This window comes from Erinaceus europaeus, chromosome 7 (assembly GCF_950295315.1).
Source record: "Erinaceus europaeus chromosome 7, mEriEur2.1, whole genome shotgun sequence".
NCBI classification, from domain to species: Eukaryota; Metazoa; Chordata; class Mammalia; order Eulipotyphla; family Erinaceidae; genus Erinaceus; species Erinaceus europaeus.
In genome coordinates, this window is record NC_080168.1 from 69333181 (window position 1) to 69361136 (window position 27956).

Genomic DNA, 27956 nt, shown 5'->3' on the forward strand with positions numbered 1-27956 from the left:
TCTTTTATAAGTACAAATGTTCTACTAGTTTTGGCCAGTAGCAGGTGTATTTTGTGGCTTGCAATGTAAAGTAGAAATTGCTCTGTAACATATCAACATCAAAATGATACAAATTATTCCTGGACTACTTAACAGGAAAGATTTTGTCAAAAGATTTTTGACGTGCGCTTCTCATTTTTTTTAACATACATTTTTTATTACTACAAGGGACTGATGTTTGCTCACTAGCATTTAAAACATCAAAGAGAACAACCATGTTGTATTTGCTTAAGCCAAAAAAACTAAATATAAGAAGTAATTATTTGCAAGTGTGATGCTCTATTTTCAAATGTATAACAATATAAATACTACTACTTTCCCAAGGAATACCTTTAGGTCAGAGTGTATTTAAAAATAGCCATAGTTTGTCATGGCATGACATTCAGTAAATGTAGTAATTTCACAAGAAATAAAATCTGCTGCTTTCACTTATAGATGGAACTTAAGAAACAAGGGCAGAAAGAGAAAACACAATCTTGGACAAGTTTGGTGCATTGTACTCCTCATTTTTGATGAGTTCTTCATATTGACAGGTGCATTGGAAAACTCTGTAATGCTTGCTGTGAGCAATAGGGGGCATGTTCCCACTTTCCAGGGGAGAAGGTTGAGGCTGGCAGCTCAGAATGAGCTTCTCTGTTTTCACAGAAACTATTTATTTATTAGATAAATACAGAGAGAAATCAGAAAGGAAGGGGAGATAAGAAGAAAGGGAGACCCTGCAGCACTGCTTCACTGCTCATGAAACTTCCCTCCTGCAAGTGGGAAGGAACCCAAGTCCTTAAGCATGCGCTTAACCAGGTAGGCCACTGCCCAGACCTAAGATTTTCTATTTTCACAGCAATAATTCATTTCTGTTTTGCCATCATTTACTAACAAAACAAAAATTGACCTGTTTTGCCATGTTCTTACCAGTCTGGAGTGTATTTCTTTGACATATAAGGGGAATAGAAACTCAGATTCCCCTTCCAGGCGAAGTCCATCTTTTTTAACCCCTAAGTAGCCCATTCCTGTCTGGAAGAGAAGAGACAAGAGGAATGTTTTTACTACTTTGATTTCTCCAGAATCAACTTAAATTGTCCATGCATTATTTATTTATTTGTTTGTTTGTTTATTTATCTTGACAGGACAGAGGTAAATTGAGATGTGAGAGGGAACTAGGGAGAGAAAGACACCCATACCACTGCTTTACCACTCTTGAAGCTTCCTCCCTGCAGGTGGAGACCAGGGGCTTGAACCCAGGTTCTAGCCCACGGTAATGTGAGCCCTCAAATGGGTGCTCCACCATCCAATCCCATTATGTATATATTTTCAGTGGTCTCCTATTGGCACTTTTCTGTATTTTTTTTAATTTTTGAAATTTTAGCTGTTTTAGTTTCATAGTCAGCCTTTTATTAAATCCTGTGTAAATACAAAGAATTATTTAGAAATACACTTAAGATTTACTTTCCAATAACATCTAAGAACCTACTACCATGTAAGAAAAAAATCTTACTATGAAAAAAGTCATAGTAATCATAGTAATAGTAATCAAATTTTTCTTGTTTGACCATGGTCCTAATACTCCGTGGCTGACTTTTTCACTCCTTTAAAATTTTGGGACCAGGTGGTGGTGCATCCTGTGCAGCACACAGGTTACCATGTACAAAGACTCAGGTTCAAGCCCTCACCCTCACCTGCAGTGGGGAAGCTTCAGAAATGGTGGAGCAATACAATGTCTCTCTTTCTCTATATCTTCCTGTCTACCTCCCCTTTCACTCTTAATTTCTCTTTATCTAAAAAAAGTCCTAATAATGAGATATATATAAATGAATAAATAAATAAAATTTAGGTAGTAAGGGGGAAAAAGAGAAAGGAGTACCACCACACCACCAAACTATTCATGGAGTTTCCTTGGGGCTTCGGTGCTCCTGTGTGATGCTGGGGCTTAAGCCTAGGGACTTGTACACACATATAAGGTGAGTGTCTATTGGCTAAGCTATCTACTAGCTCCACAGTTTCTCTTCACAATTAAAAAAAAGTCTATTGGATAGAGACAGAGAAGTAAAGAAGGAAGGGGGAAATAAAGATAGAGAGAGAAATAAAGACATCTATAGCATTGAACCATTGCTTGTGAAGCCTTCCTTCTGCAAGTGGGGACTGGGACCTTGAATCTGGGTCCTTGTGCATGGCAGGCAATATATTCTCTCTACTGGGTGTACCACTACCAGTCTCTTTTATTATTATTTATTTATTCTTTTATTAGTTATTTAATAATGACTTACAAGAATATAAGATAATAGGGGTATATCTCTATACCACTACCACCACCAAAGTTATGTGCCCCCATCCCCATCCAGCAGTAACTGCTAGAATTCTCCCAAGGTTATACATATGGTGTGTGTGTGTGTGTGTGTGTGTGTGTGTGTGTGCGTGTGTGTGTGTGTGTGTGTGTGTCTATTTTTATTCACTTCTAAGGCACTGGCTTCACTTCCTTTCTAAGTCACCCCTACATCTATTATCTATTACAACTTCAGTGTGTCCTTACTTTTTCCTTTTCTCTCTCAGACAAGAAAAACAGCACCCAACTTCCTTGGGTGTTATCCAGATTATCTTCCCTCTCATTTTATGATGGAATAAAAATAAAGGTTCCAGGAGTCGGGCTGTAGTGCAGCGGGTTAAGCGCAGGTGGAGCAAAGCACAAGGACTGGCATAAGGATCCCGGTTCGAACCCCAGCTCCCCACCTGCAGGGGAGTCGCTTCACAGGTGGTGAAGCAGGTCTGCAGGTGTCTATCTTTCTTTCCTCCTCTCTGTCTTCCCCTCCTCTCTCCATTTCTCTCTGTCCTATCCAACAATAACAACAACAATAATAACTGCAACAATAAAACAACAAGGGCAACAAAAGGGAATAAATAAAATAAATATAAAAAAATTAAAAATAAATAAATAAAGGTTCCTGGTTACAAAAGTTAACAGGTCCCAGTGGAATTGGGATTCAGAGCCCTCTGGTCATTTCTCCCTAATATTTTCCTTCTTTGGAAGTACTGACAAAAAAAAAGGGGGGGGGGGAGGGGAGAGCTACAGAAGGAAGGAGTTTTGACTTCTATAATTGCTTCTTTGCTGAACATAGAGATTGGCTGGTTGATCGATACCTCCAGCCTATTTCTATTTTTCCCTAGTGGGGTAGGGCTCTGGAGAGGTGAGGTTCCAGGACATGTCAGTGAGGCTGTTTGCCCAGAGAGTTCAGGATGGGATTATAGTAGCATCTGGAACTTGGTGGCAATAGTAGAACAAAATGTTTAATTAACAGGAACCAGAAAATAGGAATATAGCGAATGAGATTAGGGATCATAGGATGGAAAGAAGCTAGGATGTCTATTTTTAGGTATGTTCCAGCACCATCTTTACATTTTTTAAATAAATATAATAATAAATGAACCTTTGAGGTGTATGTAATCACCAACACAGTCAGAACAGAAAAGTTCCATCACTACTCTCAGATACCCTGAAAACTGTTTTAAAGCTGTTTTATGTGTGCTGAGTTTGCACATCTCTTTCTTTTTACCTAACAAAAATGAATACTTAGAGCCCTTCATGAATACTCTGCAACTTTTTAACCTCTTTGCCTTTTGGTAGCCTTAGTTACATCACACTGTTATGTAAACATAAGTCATTTTAAGCCAACAATTTCACCAAGAAGTTAACATGCTAAAGTTCACCTAAGTGAGATGTCAAGACTATGAATTCTAATCTGAAGATCTGCTGGTGATTTTTCTGGATTCAAAAGAATAAATGGCAGGAATTTTCTAGAATATTATATACTTGGGGTTGGGGGGAGGAGTCCATACAGTTACTGTCATTTCTATCTCTGAAGTAAATAATTTACACAAGCAGATAACCAAAGCTAATGGTTGCTAGCCATGTTTTGTTTTATCCTCCGGCTGGTTTTAAAATGAAGGTATTTGTATAAGATTAGCATATCTTCTTTCACCTATAAAATTTTATGATTTTTAATCAAATACATTTACAAACCCCTGCAAATAACAAATTAAAAAACAGTACTTGAAAATAAAAAAACAAATAAACAAAAACATTGACATTGTTCTGATTAGAACACAGTGAATACCTCAGAACCCACAGACTATCAATGGGACTTGTATAGAAACTCACAGGTTCAAATAATGCTGCTAGGCTTGTTTCTGGATGCCAGCAGAGATGCTAACTTGAGTCTGGGGCTTTGTATCCTTGGATTGTGGGAGTCTCTTTGGATAACCACAGTGCTATCTCTGCCCCATCCTGCTTTATCTCTTGGCAAGAAGTGAGTGATTAAGTTAAAAACCTACTTATAGAAAAAATCCCTCAGGCTACCATAGCCTACAGGAAAGAAAAAAGAACAAAAGAGGCTTTAACAACCACTGTGCTTCAACTCAGTGATTGAGAAAACATTTAAATAACTATTAATTTCCATAACTGTGAACTATTTAAGTACCTTACTTAGACACAAGTCAATCCAGGAGTGATCAGTGGATTGAAACGTACAGAGAGAGGGACATCATAGCACACAATATACAGTGGTTAAACCAAGAAGAAACATTGGAGAAATGAACCAGGACAAAAGCCTGGATAAAAGCCCCCCAAAGATAGAAGCACATAAGAATGAGGACAAGATCCAAACACTAATTGAGGAATAGTAACAGGAGTGAGAAAAGAGTTTGAAAAAAAATGTAATCAGAAATGGGGAAATAAGTGGTCTGGGAGGTTGTGCAGTGGCTAAAGCACTGGACTCTCAAGCATGAGGTTCTGAGTTCAATCCTCACTAGAACATGTACCAGAGTGATGTTTGGTTCTTTCTCTCGCTATCATTAACAAATAAATAAAATTGTTAAAAAATAAATGGGGAAACAACAGAGACTCCAAAAGATGACACTAACAATCTCAAGCTAATTAGAGAGCTGAAAGCGGAAATAGCTGAGATAAGAGCACAACTAGCTGAACAAACTAATATGGTATCAGAACAGGGTAACAAAATAGCTGAGCTGCAAAATACAAGAGAAGGGGGAGAGAATAGAATAAATGAAGCAGAAACTAGAATTAGCAAGATTGTGGATGAAATAGAGAAAACTAAGAAAGAAGTAAAGATCTCAAAAGAGATTAAGAAATACTGAAGACAACAATAGAGACATATGGGATGACTTCAAAAGAAGTAATATATGCACTGTAGGCCTACCAGAGGAAGAAAGTGGGGGGTTGGGAGGGGGAGAAATCATTCTATAGGACATAAAGGCTGAGAACTTCTCCACTCTAGAAAACATAAAAGACATAAAGGTTCAAGAAGCCCAAAGTTCAAAGAATTCCCAAACAGAAGTAATCCAGACTTAAAGATACCAGGACACATCATATTTAGAATGAAAAGGAATAAGGATAAAGAAAGGATTCTGAAGGCTACAAGAGAAAACCAAAGAGTCATTTACAGAGGAAAACCCATAAGATTAGCAGCATATTTCTCCACATGAACATTACAGGCCAGAAGAGAATGGCAAGTTATATATCTAGTGCTCAATGTGAAAGGCTTTCAACCAAGATTACTGTATCCTGCTAAACATTCATTCAGAACAGATGGAGGCATAAAAATCTTCTCAGACAAGCAACACTTGAACACTTAAGCATTTAAGCCACTGCACCACCACCCGCCCTCCATCCCTTTCAATTTCTCTTTGTCTTTATCCAATAATAAATAAAAATATTTTAAAAAATATTTTTAAAAAAGAAAGTCTGTATAACCACTATGCTGTCTTCCCATTCTTATTTATTTTCTTTTTAAAAAATATTTCTTTATTCCCTTTTGTTGCCCTTGTTGTTTTATTGTTGTAGTTACTATTGCTGTTGTTATTGATGTCGTTGGTGTTGGATAGGACAGAGAGAAATGGAGAGAGGAGGGGAAGACAGAGGTGGGAAAGAAAGATAGATACCAGAAGACCTGCTTCACTGCTTGTGAAGCAGGTCTCCCCTGCAGGTGGGGAGCTAGGGGTTCAAAACCGGATCCTTACACCAGTCCTTGTTCTTTGAGCCACCTGCACTTAACCCTCTGTGTTACCATCTAACTTCCATTTATTATTTTTAAAATATTTTACTGGGCAGGGTAAGACAGCATAATGGTTGTGCAAAGAGATTCTCATGCTTGAGGCTCCAAAGTTCCAGGTTCATTCCCCAGAACCATCATCAGCAATAACTGAGCAATGGTATTGTAAAAATACACACAAACAAATAAAAATATTTTACCTATTTGTTTTAATGAAAGAGAGAGGTACAGAGAAATAGACTAGAACATAGCTCATCTCTGGTGGTGGTGGTGGTGCTGGGGATTGAACCTGGGACCCCAGAACCTCAGGCAGTAAAGTCTCTCTCTCTTTTTTTTATTGGAGGGATTAATGGTTTACAGTCAATAGTAAAATACAGTAGTTTTACATGTATAAAATTTCTCAGTTTTCCACATAACTAGGTCCTCCTTTGCCATCATGTTCCAGTATCTGAACCCCCACCCCCACCCCAGTCTTTTACTTTGGTGCAGTACACCAGATCCATTTCAAGTTCTGCTTTGTATTTTCTTATTTTTCAAATTATTTTCAATATTATTAGTGGTTTAATAATTATAAAGAAGGTTATAGGATAAGAGGGGTACAATTCCATACAGTTCCCACCATCAGAGTTCCATATCTCATCCCCTCCATTGTAAGCTTCCCTATTCTTTTAAAAAAATATTTACTTATTCCCTTTTGTTGCCATTGTTGTTTTATTGTAGTTATTATTGTTGTTGTTATTGATGTTGTTGTTGGATAGGACAGAGATAAATGGAGAGAAGAGGGGAAGACAGAGAGGGGGAGAGAAAAACAGACACATGCAGACCTGCTTCACTACTTGTGAAGCGACTCCCCTGCAGGTGGGGAGCCGGGGGCTCAAACTGAGATTCTTAAACTGGTCCTTGAGCTTTGTGCCACATGCGCTTAACCCACTGCACTACCGCCTGACACCCCAGCTTCCCTATTCTTTATCCCTCTGGGAGTATGGACCAAAAATCTCTATGGGGCACAGAAGGGAGGAGGCCTGACTTCTGTAATTGGTTCTCCACTGAACATGGACATTGACAGGTTGATCCATACTCCTAGCCTGTTTCTATCTTTCCCTAGTGGGGTAGGACTCTGGGAAGGTAGGGTTTAGGACACATTGGTGAGGTCATCTGCCCAGGGGAGGCATCTTGGCATCATGGTACCATTTTTCTATGAGTGAGAGCATCTCATATTCATCTCTCCCTCTTTCTCTCTCTTTTAAAGATATTTTAAAGAGAGAGAAAGAACCAGACACTCTGGCACGTGTGCAGCCCGGATTGAACTTGGGACATCATGCTTGAGAGTCCAACACTATCCACCACATCACCTCCTGGACCGCACACATTCTTCTCTTTCTGACTTATCTCAGTCAACATGATTCCTTCACGCTCCCTCCAAGATGAGGTGAAGAAAGTGAAATCACTATTTTTAATAGCTGAATAGTATTCCACAACTTTCTCAGCCACTCATCTGTTGAATCAGGAAAGTCTTATGCAGAACTATGCTGACTCCCCAGCCCTCCAATAAGCTACTTAAAAATCAAACTCTGTTCAGTCTAATCAGACTTATATTGGCCCCATCAATGAAGTATTTATCAAAGGAAATCTGCAGAGATAATGTGCCTGGGATTTGTTTGCTTAATGCGAAGATCCTTGTTGGAAGATTTTGAACTGCTACTTCCTAAAATGAGTTAATTTAAAATTCTTGTTGAGGATACATCTTCTGAGGATTTTTTATCTTCTTAAAGGATATACATTAATAAACAGGAACCCAAAAGTAGGAATAGAGAAGATGAAATTAGGTGTCTTTGTGTGGGCAGAAGATAGAAAGTCTATTTTAGGTATGTTCCAAAGGGTCCATGACTTGAATAATTTTTGCTTAAGCTTGATAGCTAACATGCTGGTGGGCTAAATAGATTGTTTGGAAAGATGGTGTTAGAGTTGAGAATAGGATTAGAAAGCTGGATTAGGGCAGAGAGTAGTTCCTAAATATGAGGAAAACACACACACACACACACACACACACACACACACACACACACACACACACACACACACCATTAGCTATTGACCTTACTGATCTGACCTAGGGCTCATATATATTCCTGTTTAGCACAGGAGCTTATGTAACTTCTGCATCCCTGTCAGTCTGAACTCGCAGTCCATGGTCACAGCTAGGAGTGTTCTAGGCTGCACTCATTTCAGGACCAGTCTTCCTCAAGTGGCATAGCAGGTTGCCCAACTTCCCTTTGGAGAGTGGAGAAATCCCTACCATTGCTGCTGTACATTGAAAGCAAGGTCTTCGAGAGGCCCACAAGAGGGTTTATAATGACAGTACTGATGGAAGTGACCAGTGATGGTGGAGAGAGGGATCTATTAGAGGTCTATGCCCATCCCATTTTTGTGAGAATCCAAGGATTCCCTGACTTGAACTCCAGATGATGGGTGGCCTGGTAGTAACCAAAAAGGTCATTATTAAAGTGTGCCAGTCTCTGGCCCTTATCCAGACTTTGTATTCCTTACTTTATCTGATGAGGTTAGACTTAAAGTGATTGAGAGACGTGAAATATGAGGTAGGAGAGGAGGGTGTCTAGGCCTAAGTAGTAAATACTTTATTAGGTACTTTACAGTGTCTTCTTTAGGCTTTTATACTTGATTGCCGAGCTTATTAGGTTTCAGTCTAGTCACAACAGACTACTGAGCACTTCTACTTTGAGGTATATATTTTCCCTTAACTTATGGATACATGCATATGTGCCCTGTCCCTTAGGCCTGTAGGTTCTGTAACTGTTGGGAAATGCACCATATGAAATGGAATTAGGTGGAAGTCCCATGTGTTAGGAAAGGTCTCACTAGATTATTGGAGTTGGAGGGTTGACATCTCACTCAGGCTTGGTGCTCTGGTTACAGTCCGAGGTGAAATGTGGAGTGGTGGCACTCATTGCACGGATTTAGTTGAGGTCAGCAGAGGCTTGTGAGAACTATGCTGGTTATCTTTGAGAGATGAGAAGGTGGGGACATAGAACTCTGGTGGTGGGAGTGGTTTGGAACTATACACAATAAGCTTTTTTTTTTTTTAGTGATTTAATATTGACTTACAAATTACAAGATAACAGGTACAATTCTGCACTGTTCCCACCACCAGAGTTCTGGATCCCCAATACCTCCATTGTAAGCTACAGTAGTTCTCCCAAGGTTGCAGATATGGGTTAACTAATATTTCTACAACTATCTGCCTAAATACCCCCACCTTAAGGCCTCATCTTACCTTCTTTTCCAAGTCACACATACACCTATTTCTACATCCAAATGTCCTTCCCTTTTTCCTCCTTTCTCTCCTATTCCTGATGGAGTTGGAGTTCAGAGCCATTTGGTCTTCTTCCCCCTATTATTACTCCTCCACTGGAAGTATGGATCAAACTTATTTTGGGGGTGCAGAAGGTGGGAGACCTGGCTTCTGTAATTGCTTCTCCACTGGATCTGGGCATTGGCATGTCGATACATACCCCCAGCCTGTTTTTATCTGGAGAGGTGAGGTTCTAGGACATGGTGAGGTCATGATAGTGTCCATAATTTGGAGGTTGAAAGGTGGTTAAGATTTAAAGCAGGGAAAAATGTTTAATGAATAGGAAACAAAAAGGAGTAGAGCAGATGAAGTTAATGATCTTAGGACAGGAAGAAGCTAGGAAGGTCATTTTAGGCATGTTTCTAGGGTTCTACAATGATCACAGTTTTTTGCTTGCGTTTGATAGCTAACATGGAGTTGAACAAAAGGATAAGGATATGGTGTCAGAGTAGAGAAAAGGACTAGAACGTTGGATTAGGGCAGAGAATAGCTCCCCTTTTAAAAAAAAATCTATTAATAAAATTAACTGTTTCTTCCATCCACCTGACCTAAGGCATATATATAGCACTAGAGCCTGTGTAACCTGAGTCCTTATTGGTTTGAGATCACAGTTTATGGCTACATCTGGGAACATCGCAAAATGCACTTAATTCAGGACCAGTCTTTCTGGCGTGTTAGGGCAGGATACCCCAACCTCCCTTTGGAGACTGGGACAACCTCTACATCACTGCTTTATGGTGAGAGCAAGGTCCTGGGAAGGCCTGAAAGAGGGCTTATGATGTTGTTCCTGATGGAAGTGACCAGTGATATGGAGATATATCTATTAGAGGTCTAGGCCCTTCATATTTATGTGGGAATTCAGGATTCCTTAACTAGGGCCATAGATTATGGGGTAGTGTGATATTGACCAAAAGGGCCATTATTAAGTGAGCCAGTCTCTTGTCCTTATCCAACTTTCGCAGTCCTCTCTTTATCTGATGACTTTAGACTTTCTCCCAGCTGTTTAAGCATTGAGAGACATTTACTATTCCCACCAGAATTCAGTTTTTGGGATCTGTCTTCTTTGGGCCTTTCTGCTAGATTGTCAAGCTAATTTGGTCTAAATCTGATTGATTAGAAAATTTATAATGCTTTCTTGAGGCACTTCTATTAGGATTCCAGGCTTATTGTGTCTAAGTCTTATCACAGAGGGTTATTAAGCACATTTACCTTGAGTTACATAATTGCTTCTTGCTTATGGATACAGGTACACCTGTTGCCAGTAAACTAAACCCTAGCCTATATCTAGTCTCAGCAACTGTGTTAGAAGATGTGCCATCTAAAGTGGCACTAGGTAGTCCCATTGCACTGTACTGTGTGTGCTTAACTAGGTGTGCCACCACTTGCCCCCCGCCACCGTTACACTGTAATCTTACAATCTTGTAACCCACTATTAATCACAGATAAACGGGAAAAAATGAGGCTTCAAAAATGGTTGAGCAGTACTGTTCTGCTTCTCTGTCTCTCATCCTCTATCTTAAAAAAAGAGAGTGAGAGAGTCTACCAGGCACAGCGGAATAGAGCAGATGTGGCAAAATAAGAAAGAAATGGGAATACATATTACATAATAGACACGTTGCTTTACTGCTACTATCTAAGTAGAGAAAGCTTGCTAAACTTGGTTAATTTGAGAAATAACAGCTATCTCTTACCTAGTCTGGTTAGAGAGTATAGCTGAGTAAAAAGTCATTATATTGACTTTAGTTATAGCATTATATACTAGACATAAATGTTCAAAATTTATGTTCAAATGTTCAACTCCTATCAATTTGTAAAAAAAGAAGGAAATGTTCAAAATTATATATATTTGCCTCCAGGGTTATTGCTGGTGCTCGGTGCCTGCACGAGGAATCCACTGCTCCTGGAAGCCATTTTTCCATTTTGTTGCCATTGTTGTTATTGTTGTCACCATTGTTAGATAGTACAGAGAGAAATGGAGAGAGGACTGGAAGACAGAGACAGGGAGAGAAAGATGGACACCTGCAGACCTGCTTCACTGCCTGTTAAGTGACCCCCCTGCAGGTGGGGAGTCAGGGGCTCCAACCCTGATCCTTATGACAGACCTTGCGTTTCTTGTCATGTGTGCTTAATCTGGTGCCTGGTCCCCTGATATCTGTTTTTAAATGTTGAAAGTTCTACCTGAAAATTACTTCAGATTCAGCACTTTTGAAAAAGCTTCTTTAGAGTCTACTTTGTGAGCACATAGTCAAGAAAGAATATTTTAATTTTTTTATTATTTATTTTCCCTTTTGTTGCCCTTGCTTTTTATTGTTGTTGTAGTTATTATTATTATTGTTGTTGTTGGATAGGACAGAGAGAAATGGAGAGAGGAGGGGAAGACAGAGAGGGGGAGAGAAAGACAGACACCTGCAAACCTGCTTCACTGCTTGTGAAGCGACACCACTGCAGGTAGGGAGCCGGGGGTTCGAACTGGGATCCTTTCACCAGTCCTTGTGCTTCATGCCACGTGTGCTTTACCTGTTGCATTACCGCCCAACTCCCAGAACATTATTTGTGAATTAAGAAGAAAATGAAATCTTTTATGTAGACATTCATAAAGCATAGCTTTACAATTGAGAGCTTCATAATGTATACAGTACTTACAAAAAACAGAGTATCAAGTTCATTTATGTCATTCCATTGTGAAATTAATGAGATAGTGTCTACGCACCGTCTTTAAGGCCTGGTTCTTCAGTTGGGATCATACCTCTGTGTATTTTGCCTTCTGATCCCACAAATGTTAGTGTTCATTCACATTGTTTTGTTGAAAGGCATCACTTTTCAAAGACTCCTCAACATGCATGACTAGTTAGCACCAGCTTTCTAATGTTGAATAAAACACCAAGCTCAAGTGAAGTTGTCCAATAAAATGGAATCCTACTGTGAAACTGCAAATATTATTGCTGTAGATTTTAAGCAGTAGTGGCTACCTAAATTTGGACCATTTAAATATTTCTATATATTTACCTATCTATATATCTATGGCCAATTATTATATAATATATATTGTATTATATATTTAATATCTATAGTCAATAATTATATAGTCAGTATAGTCAATCCATATATCTATAGTCAATAATTATCATAATGTATGTTACATAATGTATATATCACAATGTACACTTGGCTGAAATGTTTATTTGATATGTGAAACACACTTATATTAAACAACACATTTCAAGCCATGTTTCATTTGGGTTGATACTAAATTTCTTTGCATATATGATAATATAAACATTGATCAATTATGCCAGCCAAACAAATGATGTGTTTACTGGTGGCAGAAATCTGGTAGGATAGAAATAAATGTATAGTGTGATTGAAGAAATAGCTCAGAGAGCATTGGGCTCATATGCCTGAGGTTCCTGGTTCAATCCCCAGTACTGCATGTACCAGAGTGTGTGTTCTAGCTTCTCTCTCTTTCCATCTCTTATTATTAAACAATAAAATAAATCTTTAAATTGTATGTCAGGGCATAAAAAGTGAAAAATGCTTATCAGTGAAAGGCATTTCAGAATGAATATAACATCCACATAAAAATATGATATCCTGCATTAAATCATTTTTTTTAAACTACACAAAATATCATCAAAGCACCCACCTACCCTGAGAATAGGAGGATGTTTAAAATTTAATATGAATTTTGTAGGAACATTGCTATTTTAGTCACTAAATCTGTTATTAAATGTTGAAGTATGAACAAAAATGTATTAAGTGTCAGAGTGGAGTTTCTTTTAAATAAGAAAGTAGCATCTAGTGGCTGGACAGTGGCTTACCAATTAGAGTGTACCATGCATGAGGACCAGGGTTCAAGCCCCCAGCTCCCACCTGTTGGGGGGAAGCTATACAAGTGGTTGAGTCATGCTGCAGGTGTCTCTCCTTTCTCTCCCCTTCACTATCTCACTATCTCTTTTTGTCTCTCACTCCTTATCAAAAAGAAAGAAAAAAAGGGGGGGGGAAATGAACACTAGAAACAGTGAATTATGCCAGCACTGAGCCTCAACAAAAATTCAGGTGGCAATGAGAGAGAAGGAAACACATACCACGGAGAGAGAGAGAGAGAGAGAGAGAGAAGGAGAAGAAAATAGCATTTGGGTGGTAAATATTCAGGAATTAGTGAGATTAGGAAATTATGATTTATAAAATTTTCCAAATGAATGAATTAAGCACTTCTCAAGCAACCTTGAACCAACTGACCACAAATTCAAAATTACTAGAATTTCCCTTCTAGCTAGAGAAGAATTACAGTAAAAAAAATTAATAAACCCAACACATTGTAGTTCACAGTGGAATTCTACAAGAGGTTAAAAAAATGAGGTAAATGCTCTAGTATATTGTACTGTGGAAAATTCTGATTCAGAAAGGAAAGGACCATCAGCTTCTTCCAATACCATGTGGGTGAAGTGATACAGCAAACAAAATGAGGACATGCTTACCAGGAAGGAATACTTACAGGGGAAAACCACATCACTTTCAGAATCCAAATTGTGAGTGCCAAATTCACAAGGAGGATGACGAGTAACAGAAGAACAAATAAGTAGAGGCAACGCTTCCTCCAGCCATAAATGCCTATCTTGTACACGTATTGGTCCTCTGGTCTTTCTATATGGGTTCCTTCTGTGGTTGTGGTGTACTGTTCACGTACCATCTGTCACCAGGAGGTGTGGGTGAGGGTGGGAGGGATGGATAGGGTCAGGAGAGAGGGAAGAGGAGAGAGGGAGGGACAGAGGGAGACAAACAGGCAGAGAAGGAGAGAGACTTATTTGTCATTTATGACTTAGTATGAATCTAGCCAAAATTTCCCAAATGGCCAATTTTAACATACAGACTAAAACTTTACTTTCAAATATATCACTGTGCTCCAACCAAAGTGCTATTTAATGCTGCTGGGAATATTTTGCACATGTCAAATCCATCTAAAGTCCAATGACCAGAGCTTTAGATTTTGATCAATAAATTCAGTTTACATATAGCTTTTAAAATTCTTCAGGTTAAAATTGAAATTGAAGCATCACCTTAAAATGACCAAATCATTAAAAGATTATGAAAAGATAATTCAAGTGATTAATTGATGCAATAGAAAGATAATCAAGTTGGTACCTATACAGATTCTAAAAACTACAGTTCAATTACTCAGTTTTGTGTCAAATGATTAAATCACATCTTTTTTTTCAGTTAATGAACTACTCAACTAAGTATAATATTTACAGGGTAGTTACCATATTAACTTTTGCCTATGATATTTTCCAAGTACTGTTCCTTTACAAGAAAGTTAGAAAATGTGTGTGCATATAAATTCTAAAAATATTGTACTGTAGACACTAGATTAACAACTTAACATTTCAACTCTATGAAAATATTTTTAATGGGGATATGGGACTGTGGTGTGGGTGTGGTGTGGAAGTATACATTGTAATCTTACACTCTTGTAGCGTACTATTAATGAAAAAATTTAAAAGTTTAGAAAAAAACATTTTTGAGAAATTTATTTTTGTTTTATGCAAAGAGAAAAAGACAATGGATTTAATTTACAAAGTGAAGACTGATCGTGAAGACTTTTCTGATTATAAATGTTCTGAAACAATGAGTCATAACATAAAAGTCTGGGATTTTTTATGCAAATGTCATATATTTATTTTTAGAAATATTGTGAAGATATTTTATTTAAAGTAAATCATAGCCTAAAATAGTTCTTAAACTTGCTTTTTAACTTAACAATAAGTGTGTCCCCTTGTTCTGTTTATCTAATATTGTGGTATAGTCATCATGTAAGATTGTCAAATCCTGAGGGCAATCTACATTATTCAAATGCTAAACATTTAATGATCTTACAATGCATTGTTTATTTATTTCTTCTTTAAGGATTTATTTTATTTATACCATAAGATAAAGAGATATAGAAAAAGGGGAGAGAAAGTTCCGAGCAGCACTCTGGCATATGCAGTGCTGAGTAGCACACTACCAAGTGAACTATTTTGCCAGCCTGGGAAACACTATTCTTTCCAAGTACTCATAACATTTGTAAAATAAGATAACATACTACTCCACAAGGTGTTATGAAGAAATACGAAAGTACATGCTTTCTATAAAGTCTTTGATCTGGTGACAGCAGGGTAAAGTTAGGCAAGCGTAACAGAATAATGGATCAGACAAAACCCCGTCTTTGAGGAACATTAAGAGGAGTGTGGTTGAGACTTGATGAATACACTCACTTGGATACATGCATCTAATTCATATTATGCTTTCTTTTTCTGTTTTTTTTTTCATATTATGTTTTCTTGGATAAGTTGGTGGGCTAATTTCAGGAAAGGTCACTACAAGGCAGCAAGTTAAGGGGTGGAGGTGGGGCCAATGGATACAGTTTTTCCAGTCCTCTGTTCTTCACTGGAGATTCACCTGAGTGGCAAGGATGGAATTCAATATGCCACAAGTAAGGTCCTATGGGTCATGGGGAGGGAGGAGGCATATGGCCAAATTGTTTGTCAACCCTCTTACAGCATTCATTCAAATTTCCTGAAGCTCGAGGGAGAACTGTATTTCAAAATTTAAAAGTTGTCTTTCATGAACCTCGCTCAGCTCTTAGATCCTAGCAGCATAACTTTTGCTTATGTAACTATACCATCTTGTGATGGTATAGTTTTCATCAGCCATGAAGGAGACAAAGTGGCTCATGGGAGAGGTTAATTACGACTACATAATCAGCTTATGGACAGCCCATAACTATATCTTGTACAACTGGATGTGTAAAATGACACTTAGGTGTTAAACAGTTGTATGCTACTATAATGGCAAATGAGGTCATGACAAAGCTGATAGACAAAGAGACAGACACAAATAACTAGTATACAGAGTAAATCTTTCATTTTACTGTGAATTAGAGAAATGCAAGTAAACACAAGTGTGACAGTGCTAATTAAAACTGAGATGGGTTTGGGGTAGGGATAGTTTTATATTAAAAACGTAAAAATGGTGAAGACCAGGTGGCTGATACTCAGGAGAAAACATAGCGGCCCCCTCCTCAGCACCACTACTAACATGTGACCCCCGACAAAGTGCCACTCACCTTTACGTGGGCCAATCACAAATGATCGTGTAAACAAGAATCAGTCAATCATGAATGTTGGGATGCGGGCACTTCAAGACCAAAGCAAAGGTAGGTACCAGCCCCTTTTAGCTTGCTTGGTTTCTATTGGTATCTTCCCCTGAAGTCTCATTAGATTAACAGATATTTAAAAGCAGGTAGTAGCCAAATAGTGACAAAGTATTTTAAAAAATGATGATAGGATCCCTCTGTTATTAAAAGAGAAAGTAACATAATCCTAGAAAGGAATTTGACTCTATGTACCAAAAGCCTCAAGCATGGTACTTCTAGGAAGTTATTCTAAAGAAATAAGAATGAAAATGAAGGTTTATGTTTAACGGTATTTAATTTAGCATTATCTATCATGATGAAAATCTGGAAACTAGTTAAATAAATAAGTAAACAGTAAAATCTGGAAACATGTCAAGTTAAGAAGTAAATAGTAACTGTGATTGACTGTAAAAACTGTAAAAAGTAAAAGCAGTTGATTCACTGAAATACTACAGTTAGAGAATTAAATGTTTGGAAAGTTTATGACACCCAGAGAACGATATTACAATAATAATATTGTAATAAATGAAAAGAAAGGTATAATATAAATATTTAATATTGAGATTAAAATCTATATTCACAGAAAAAGAGAAGACTAAAGAAAATTTAAAATTGTTAATGATTTCTCTTTATGATCTGTTTGCGTCACTTAAAAATTAGATTTCCCAAAGATTTTTTTTTCAGATTAGAATGTGTATGCCTTTAATTATAGCATGGTCAATAATAAACATGCTATAATTATACCAAATTTATGTTTACATATTAAGGATGGCCAAATAACTTCATGAATACTATTGTTTTTAGTGAAATTCTTCAGTAAGATACATATCAGCATAGCAAAATACATGGTTTATAACCATCAATTTCATGCAAATTTACAACTGGCATTATTTTCACTACTGCACAGGCCCTATTAGCAATACACAAGCACATGGGAGCATATGTGTATGTGCACACACAGATACACCTAGACACACACAGATTATAAAAGTTCCCAAATTATTCCCTGTCCCTGACAATAAACAGTCTTCTTCTTCTAGCGTTTGCCACAATAAACAGTACTGGTGTTTAAAACAAATTTCAAATACTGCTATTTTTAGAAAAGCTCCTTGTAAAACACAACAGATCAACAGAACAAGTGGATTCCACCACCTATAGTCCACAGACCTGAACCAGAAAGAAACCTTTATTTGAATACATACAGGGGGAAAAAGACTCAGACTCACCAATTGTGCTCTGCAGTTTCTTTTAAATTTTTAATTTCAGGGATAGGCTAATTTTTAAACAGCATTATGTTTATAAAGGCCATCAATGTATCTATAGCTTTCCTTGCGATTTTCTTTGTTTTTATTAATAAATTCAGAAATCTAAAGTGACTATATTGTCATTATAGTACTACCAGCATTTAAAAAGTGATTTTTTCCCCCTGCTTCCTTTTACTTTGTCCTTAGTCTTCTTTCTTTTTTTTTTTCTTCAGAACATAGATCAGCTCTGGCTTATAGTGGTGCAAGGGATTGAACATGGGATCTTGGAGCTACAAGCATGGGAGTCTTTTTCAATAACCATTGTGTTGTCTCCCTGATTCCAGAAGTTGAAATTGGCAGAATAAGACATAGAACATAGTAATGGAGCAAGAACCTGATTTATGTCAATTAGAATGCATGCAGTAAAGTATCATTGTAGAAATGGCTGCATTTGAGACCTAGTCTTTCAGCCTGGACAAGGCTGAAACTGTAGTTCTTGGCATAATTTATACCTCTTATTGACCTCTGATTCAGTGCTCACACATCCATTTGATGTGTGAAACTTAAGCTAGTGCCAAATAGTGCTATATTGAGAAAGAGCTGGCAGCCACAAAGCAAGCCTGCATCTATTTTCATGCCTTGCACAGGAGGCACCTTCTGATTCCTTCTTTGTTTGAGCTGATCTGACAGGTGCTTCTGTCACTCACACCCGAAGCCATCTTGAATCATACATTCATCAAGATGATTAAGAGCAGAACCTTCTACAACTCTGAGCCACAGAGAAAGGAACAAAAAGGTACCCACTTGAGAATGTTTTCCAATTACTTCTGACCATTTGCTTTTCTAGCAAGGTAGATTCCTTACTGAAATCAAATGTTTAGCTACAAAGTGATTTTTGTTTTTCTGAAAAAGTCTTTTCATCTGGGCTGGCAAAATAGCTCATTTGGATAGTGTGTTGTTTTGCCATATGCACAACTCAGATTCAAGCCTGGTCCCCACCAATTAAAGGAAGGTTCAGTGTTTCTCTCTTTCTCTCTCTCCTCCTCTGCCTCGTTACCTCCCTCTCTCCTTTCTCTAGCTCTCTATAAAAAGTCATTTCATAACTTTGTCTTTGATCACTGTCAAGGAGATTGTATAGCCCTATTTCCAAACCAAGTATGTACTTTCTTATGCTTATTTTATTGATTTATCTTGTTTTATATGTTCTATTATTTATCCTATTTGAAATGGTTTACTGTTCCTTGAAAGCTTTCCTTTCTTGAATCCCAAATCATTCCACCTTTAAAACATATTTTATTGGGTCCAGGTGATGACTCACTGGGTTAAGTGCATATAGTATGAAGCATAAGGACCCACCCAAGGATCCTGGTTTGAGGCCCTGCTCTCCACCTGTGGGGGTGGGCGTCACCTCATAAGCAGTGAAGCAGGTCAGCAGGTGTCTATCTTTCTCTCTCCCTCCTCTCTCAATTTCTCATTGTCTTATCCAATAAAATAGAAAAATGGCTACCAGGAGCAGTGGATTTGTAGTGCAGGCACTAAGGTCCCAGCAATAACCCTGAAGGCAATATGTATAAGTATTATTTATACATCATTGTTTAAAGTTGATAGAACGAGACAGAAGATTATATACCAGCGCCAGTAGTGGCTCATCTGGTTGAATGTACATGTTACAATGCTTAAGGACCTGGGTTTGAGCCCCCGGTCCTGACCTGCAGGAGGAAAGCTTTACAAGTGATGAAACAATGTTATAGGTGTCCTTCTGTCTCTCTTCCTCTCTATCATCCCCTTCCCTCTCAATATATGGCTGTCTCTATTCAATAGATAAAGATAACAAAAATTTTAAATAAATTAAAAAATAATATATACCAAAATGTTAACAAATGCTATTTTCAATTGTGGAGGAAGTGACTTAAAGTTTTGCAGTCTGCTTTCTACCTTTCTATACGGTTTGAAATTTATAGACTGAACACGTTACTTTTATAACAAAAACTTAAGCTGTTTCATGTGTGAAAAATATTTTATTTACTTTAATGAGAGAGATATAGAAAGAAAAAGAAAAGGACATTCACATACATACACCAGAGCACTGCTCAGTTTTGGTTTCTGGTGGTGCTGGGGATTGAACCTGGGACCTCAGATCCTTAGGCAGAGACAGAATCCTTATGCCATCTCCCCAGCCCAATCAATCCATCTCTACTCAAGGTTCATATATTTCTCACACTTACTCTTTAACTAATACCTACCTACCTACTTCAATAGAAAACCTCTAACCTGCTAGGAAAAAAACCTAGAACCCATACAAATAAGGGGGAATGAAGGGATTTCCACATTGTGGAGCAGACTGCCCTGATAACTTGATCAATTGAACCCCCTCATATCATACCTCAGGGACTCCACACATTGCTCCACTTTTCAGCATGAATGGTAGCCCCACCAACAGTCTTTGCATTTTAAAAGGATATGTATGGCTACTTCATTTGGTTTGCTTCAAAATAAAAAATATTCTGAGGAAATGTTATTTTACAAGATGTCTTTTATCTTAGGGGTACAATTTATCATCTTATTAAAATATGTGTCAGTGGCCCAGGAGGGTATAGCAGCTAGAGCATTAGATGTGAAAGCATAAAGTCTGGAGTTTGATTCCTGGCACCACATGAACCAGAGTGAAGCTCTGATTCATGTCTTTCCTCACCCCCTCTCCCTCTCTCCCCCTCCCCCTTTTCCTCCCTCTCCCCCTCCTCCTCTCCCCTTCCCCCTCTCTCCCTCTTTCTCCCTCTCCCCCTCTCCATCTCCCTCTCCTCCTTTCTCACCTCCCCCTCTCCCCCTCCCCCACTCCCTCTCTCCTCTCCCCCTCTTCTTTCCTCCCTCTCCTTCTCTCCTCTCCCCCTCTCCTTTTGGTTCAACTGCATTGAACCAAAGAAGGTAGCCTCACTTGGCATCAGCTGCACTAAATCTTGATTTTTATACCTGCAACTGAAATTTCCGGGCAAACCAACTAAATGTATGTAACCTCCTCCCCACTTCACCTCTTCAGTTCTTCTCATGGCTCCAAACAGCATTTTTCTAAGTTCTAATTCTGACAAAGTAGTCATCTCCAAGTTAAGGGAAATATTTTAAAAAATATTTATTATTATTATTATTGATAGAGACAGAAACCAAGAGAGAAGGGGAAGATAAAAATGGAAAGAGAGGCGCATCGGGTTAAATGCAGGTGGCGCAAAGCACAAAGACTGGCGTGAGGATCCTGGTTCGAGCCCCTGGCTCCCCACCTGCAGGAGAGTAGCTTTGCAGGTGGTGAAGCAAATCTGCAGGTGTCTGTCTTTCTCTTCCTCTCTCTGTCTTCCCCTTCTTTCTCCATTTCTCTCTGTCCTGTCCAACAATGACAACATCAATAATTATAACAATAACTACAACAATAAAAAACAACAAGGACAACAAAAGGGAATAAATAAATTAATATTAAAATTTTTAAAAAAATGGAAAGAGAAAGAAAGACACTTGAAACACTGCTTCCTATCTACAGGTGAGGACCAGGGGCTTTAACCTCGGTCCTTGTGCACTGTAATGCTGTAATATGTGCAGTCAACCAGGCATTCCACTGCCTGCTGCCCTCCCCCCCCAATCTTGAAGCAAAGAAAGTAATTAAAATCTCAACCAAACTGAGTTTTATTCTAGTCACAAATTTCAAGCTGGAAGACTTAAAGCACAAAAGAATTCTCTGGGTAGACAGAAATCAGCTCTTGTTAAATGTGGTTTAAATGTGATTGTCCTGTCATGCTGGTTCATGGTAAAGTGTCAGAGGACTTCAAGGTCATAACTCACTTCTATTTTTAGAGTCATCTTCTCTTTGTGATTGGAATGTGATGCTTTAAAGTGCTTCTATTTTTTAAAAAATTTTTATTTATAAAAAGGAAACTAAAGTGCTTTTCAAATATGATGAAATTGGGGGTCAGGCAGTGGTGCACTCAGTTAAATGCACATATTAATTACCATGCCCAAAGATCAAGGTTCGAGTCCCTGCTCTCCACCTGCAAGGGGTTCACTTTATGAGTGGCAAAGCAGGGCTGCAGATGTCTAGCTTTCTCTCCCTCTCTCCATCTCCCCATCCTCACTCAATTTCTCTCTGTCCAATCTTATAAAAACTGGAAAGAAAAAAATAGAGGGGGGGAAGATGGCCACCAGAAGCAGTAGATTTCTTGTGCCAACACAGCCTCAGCAATAACCCTGGTGGCAACCCACCCTAAAAAAAAACCCCTCATTAAAAAATTTTATTATCTTTATTAATTTTTTATTATTTAATTTATTATTTTTATTTTACTATCTTTATTTATTTATAATTTTATTATCTTTATATTTTATTATTTTTATTTATTTTTATTATCTTTATTTATTTTATTATCTTTATTTATTTATTATAAAACCTTCATTAAAACATTTTTATTATCTTTATTTATTTGTTGGATAGAGACAGTCAGAAATTGAGAAGAAAGGGGGAGATAGAAAGGGAAAGAGACAGAGAGACACCTGCAGCTCTGTTTCACCAATTGTGAAGCTTTCCCCCTGCAGGTGGGGACAGGGGGCTTGAACCTGGGTCCTTGTGCACTGTAGTGTGTGCACTCAACCAGGTGTGCCACCATTGGCCCCTAAAATCCCTCATTTTGATGCATACTACTACTATAGGGTTGCACTTCTAGGTTTCAACAAGATGAACATTTTAGGGTCTTTGGGGGCCCAACAGGTGGCTCATCTGGTGGAGAACACAGACCACACACAGAACTGAGTTTGAGCCCCACATAGGACTGCCTGCAGAAGGAAGCTTCATGAGTGGTAGAGCAGTGTTGTGGTGTCGCTCCTTCTCCCCTTTGTCTCTTGTCCTTTAGAGCAGTGGAACCTTTTTTTTTTTTCCTGCCAAGGGTCATTTATAGCATCACTCTCTTTAAAATTTATTTAGTTTTACAAAATTACATATCAACAGGGGTATAAATCCACAACATTCCCACCACCACAGTTCTGAATCTCTAGTCTCCCTACTGCAAACCACCACAGTTCCCCTAATGTTGTAGACATGGGCCAACCATCATCTCTACAACTGTTCACATTTATACACAATTGCCCCCTTTTTCTTCCTGATCCAATCCTCTCTCCCCCTCCAAGCCACTTATAACAACATTGCTACCTCCATATGTCTCTCTGCTTTTCCTCCTCTCTCTCTAGGTGCTGATGGAGCTGGAGTTCAGAGCCCTCTTACTTCTTCCTCCTATCACTTCTTCCCCTACTGGGAGTACGAAGTATGAGTCAAGGTTGTTTTATTTAATTTTTTTTTTGGGGGGGGGGAGAAGGTAGGAGTTCTGGCATCATTCTCAGTCTAGAAAAAACGATCAGCAGCAAATGTTCTTATAGAGAAAAGCTCCTAGATTTGTGGAATTTTTAAAAATTTATTTATAAAAAGGGAACACTGACAAAACCATAGGATAAAAGGGGTACAATTCCACACAGTCCCACCACCAGAACTCCGTATCTCATCCCCTTCCCTTGATAGCTGTCCTGAATTTTGAGTGTTGTCTGTGGTTACCATGGCAGGACCCAACCAAGCAATGGATGTTCCTCACTCCTGGTCATGTTCAATATAGAAGCAATTACAGAAGCCAGACCCCCCAACTTCTGCATCCCACAATGATCCTGGGTCCATACTCCCAGAGGGATAAAGAATAGGGAAGCTATCAAGGGAGGGGACTGGATATGCAGCTCTGGGGGTGGGCACTCTGGAGATGTACCCCTCTTATCCTATAGTCTTGTCAATGTTTCCATTTTATAAATAAAATTTTTTTAAAAAAGCAAGGAAATTCTTACCACTGAGCCCTGACAATAAATACATACTTTCAGAGTATGTTCTAGATAATTTTCATTTGCCATCTAAAATATTTTATGACAGGAAATGAGTCCCAGGAATCTCAATCATCTATTGTTCCTTTCAAGAATACTAAAGATCTCCCCTAGGCAGTGGTGACTGTCAGGAAGAATGTTGTTTTCTTTGTGTTCTGGAAGGCATACATTCCTCCTAGCAGCGTCACTGAGGGAGGAGTTGAGGCTTTTGCAAACCCAAAACACAGTAAAGGCTTCTACATTCATTCTACCATACAATCCTCTAAGTCTTAATGACATAAAATTGAAGCAGGGCTGGGAAGTACTCACTTCCCTGAGGCTTCAGTCCTTGGCTCTACACATGCTAGAGACCACAGTGCTGTGGTTTCTATCCCCCGCCCCCATGTGTGTGTGTCTCATGACAATAAGTAAATCATTAAAAAAAAATAGGGCTGACAAAATAGCTCACTCTGATAGTGTCCTGTTTTGCAGTGTGAGTGACCCAGATTTGAGCCCAGCTTCCACTGCACTGGAGGAAACTTTTGTGCTGTGGTCTCTCTCTGCCTCTCTATCTAAACAAACAAGCAAACAAACAAATCAAAAGTAAAGTTGAGGGGCCAAGTGGTGGCATATCTGGTTGAGTCCACATGTTATAAAGCTCAAGGTCTTGGGTTCAAGCCCACAGTCCTCAGTTGCACAGGGCAGTGAAGAAGTACTTCTGGTCTCTTTCTCCCTCTCTACCTTCCTCCCTCTCAATTTCTTTCTGTCCTATCAAATAATAAAATAAACAAATATATATTTTTTAAAAGCATAGAAATAAAAAAGTAAAGCAGAAAACCAGGGAGGAAGCTCACAAGATGGAACATGTGTTTTGCCATCCATAAGGCTTGGGTTCTAAGCCCGGAACTGGAACCCCATGGGAGGCTGTGGCACTGGAGGAAACTTCAGTGTGGTGATTGTTCTGTGTTAACAATCTTTCTGACTAAAAAGCAGCCCAAAGCAGTGAAATCACCTCATCTCTGTCTGTCTGTTGAAAAAAAAAAAAGTTGAGTTGGAGTCTGAAATAGCAAACACAGTGGGCAAAGAATTGTGAAACACTAGTGCCGGGTTGAGCGTACACATTACCATGCACAAGGATCCAGACTGAAACCCCAGCCCATACTTTCAGGGTGGAGTTTCATAAGCACTGGAGCAGTGCTGCAGGTTTCTCTATTTCTTGCCCCTTTTAGCCTTCCCCTCTTCTCTCTATTCTGTCAAATTAAAAAGAAAAAGAAAAAAAGAAGTAAATAAGAAAAAATAGCCTCAAGGAGCAGTAGATTCAGAGTGCAAGCAATGAGCCCCAGCAATAACCCTGGTGGCAATAAATAAATAAATAAATAAATAAATAAATAATAAAAATAAAGACTTGCCAAACAATCATGAAACTATCATAGAAGTGCCTGGCCCTGCAGGTCCAGAGAAGAACAAAGCTGTTATTCTTTTAATGCAGTGTTAGGACCAAACCCATGGGCTCACACAGTTGAGTCTCCTCACAGTCACCAGTGAAGAATGAAGCTTGGCCAGGAGCTCATGAGGCTGAGAAAGAATTGGGGAGGGGATGGGATACAGAGTTCTGGTGGTGGGAATTGTGTGGAGTTGTACCCCTCTTATTCTATGGTTTTTGTCAGAGTTTCCTTTTTATAAATAAAACTAAAAAAAAAGAACTGAAGAGAGAAGGACAGACAGAAAGCAAGGCAGAAGCAGGTTCAGAGGGGACAGGGTCCAGAAGCAGGCGGCACAGACAGATTTTGCAATTCTTCCTCCCACTGAAAAACCACAGCAGGTGTCCAGGGCAGACCTAGGCCTGCGGGAGAAGAAACCAGGGACTGGGCAGAGACCAGCAGGGCAGGAAAGAGAAGAGAACTGGAGCTTCTGCAAAGGCCCCAGATCAAGTACCGCCAGTAGTCATTATCTGCCTTTTATATTCAATAAAATAGCGATTCAGTCTAATGGCTAACAAAATACACCTTATACCTTTATTTTTCAGATAGATAGAGGCAGAGAAGGAGAGTGAAAGAGACCAAAGCTTATTCCAATGTGGTGGGGGCCAGGCTTGAATTTGGGCCTTGCACATAGCAAAGCAGGGCACTATCCAGGTTAGCTATTCTATCAACCCAGAAAATACACTTAAAAAAAATGACAGCAGGAACCAGTTGCATCTTCAGCATGCAAGCTTAACTAGCATCTTTTGGAAACTTGGGTTTGTTAGCGCTGGGATTCAACCTTGAAAGTCCCTGCACAGTCCTTTATATCTGGCCTCAAATGGAAAGCTTGGAAAATTCTGGAACTTGTACAGTTAACTTGGCTCATTCGTTTTAAATTCTGTGCATCTGCTGCCTTCTGCTCCTCACTACAAAATGTCTCCAGGAAAGTAAAGTGGCCTATTTTGTAACAATGAGTCATCCCACTGGGCTATAAACCTTTCAGCCACTTGAATTACATTTCCCCCTAGTTATCTTACCCACTGCTTTCTCCAAGCACTTACTTTTAATGGCTTCGACATGGGAAACAATAAGAAAATCCTGAGGACTTCAGCCAGCCAAAAATACTACTAGCATACGCTTACCTTCTGCCCGATTTGTCTTTACCATTTGATACACACGCCGAACGACATTTTAGCTTTGGCATACTTGGGGAGAAAAATCATTTTCCCCTCTCCATTCAAAAGTGGGTGTTTTTACTCTGGTTCTGTTTATTCCCGATTTAAGCAAGCAACCAGCAACTTTAGTCTCCTTAATCTTAAAATCTGTCTCTGAGGATCTATAAGGAAATTGCTGGCAAAATGCAAAGCACACAGAATTCAGTCCCTCCACTTTAAGAGCAGAATTTGAAGTAGGAGATCTGGAAAATTATACTGTGTCTCCATGAATTGCACTAAGTGAATGCAGAAGAAAGACAAATAGTATCATAGCACTCGGCAAGTTAAAAAAAAAATCAGACATACTTCATTATGCTAAAATACCTAGCAAGGTAGTCAAGAGAACTTCTAAGAAGTTGGTGTGAGAAGTTAACTCATTCTTGTTGATACCATAGTGTTACTTCCAGATGACTTTCACATGTTTTGTGTCCCCCGGGGAAGGACATAAGTGTTGTACCTTTTTGATTTTTTGAAGTTCTACACTCTGATTATTATCAAGAATCCAAATTAAAACTGGTCACTTACCTTAGATGTGTGAAAAGGCCCTCCAGTGAATTAAGGGAGCCTGCTTGAGCTCTAGCTGCGGGAAAATGACTTAGTTTCTCCTTATTTGCAAAGTGAAAAGGGAGAGTGTGGGCCTCCCAGTCCTGCTTGACAGAAGAGACTTGGGTTTGGCCTGGTTTCATGTTTCACCCCTCCTGTTAGCAACAGGCATATCTAATTTTACCCAGTGACATAAACAGCTCAGACCATACTTAACACTGTTTGGCCACTGATTCTAGGACACTCTGTGTGCCAAAAAAGAAAAAATATATATCTTACAAAACCAACATTTACAACCCTGAATCATGATAGTGCTATGTAAGCATCACTCTCTAAAATAAACTTTGTCTTAAAGGAACAGCAGCGGACATATTTTTTTAAGTTTATTTATTTTATTTTATTTTTTTTCTTTAAGTTTATTTTTATTAGTGATTTAATATGGCTTACAAGATCATAAGACTATCGAAGAATAATTCCATACCTCACCCACCACCACCGTTCTGTACCCCTTTTTCCCCAATAGTAACCACCATAGTTTTAAAAAATCTTAGTGACACTTTCACTACTTTTTTTTTTCCTTTGTTAGGAAGATCACATAGCTCATTTCTCTATATCATACTTACGAGTGAAATCACCTGGCCGCTGTCTTTCAGAGAAAAGCAGGTCATTTGGTAACAGATAAAAGCTATAGCAATAAGAGTTCTTGAACACAAACAACAAAAAAAAAGAAGAAAGACTGAAAAGTCGTAAAAAGAAATGACATGACTTAACCAGGCATAGAGGACTGTGTGCATGTAAATGTATCATACATAAAGGTATTGCATATAGCTTATACAAATGAATCTAAGAGTCTTTAAAAACTGTCTCACCATTCTTTTTTTTAAGGGAAATCTTTTTTAAAAAAATTTTATATCTATTTATTTTCCCTTTTGTTGCCCTTGTTGTTCTATATTGTTGTTGTAGTTATTATTGTTGTTGTTACTGATGTCGT

General features: G+C 38.6%; 1 protein-coding gene across 3 annotated transcripts in view; it reads right to left on the minus strand.

Annotated features, from left to right (window-relative positions):
- The window catches only part of SGCG (sarcoglycan gamma), a 42990-nt gene extending 15883 nt beyond the window's left edge, over nucleotides 1-27107 (minus strand). For 2 of the 3 annotated variants that reach the window (XM_060194711.1, XM_060194710.1), the window contains exons 1-3: nucleotides 26948-27107; nucleotides 13961-14155; nucleotides 949-1050 (exon numbers count right to left, since the gene is read on the minus strand). In XM_060194711.1, the coding sequence (XP_060050694.1) occupies nucleotides 949-1050; nucleotides 13961-14155 (297 nt within the window). In that variant the 5' untranslated portion in view covers nucleotides 26948-27107. The remainder of the gene's footprint in view (nucleotides 1-948; nucleotides 1051-13960; nucleotides 14156-26947) is intronic. The other variant, XM_060194712.1, reaches the window with a different exon arrangement.
- Between the last annotated feature and the right edge of the window lie 849 nt (nucleotides 27108-27956).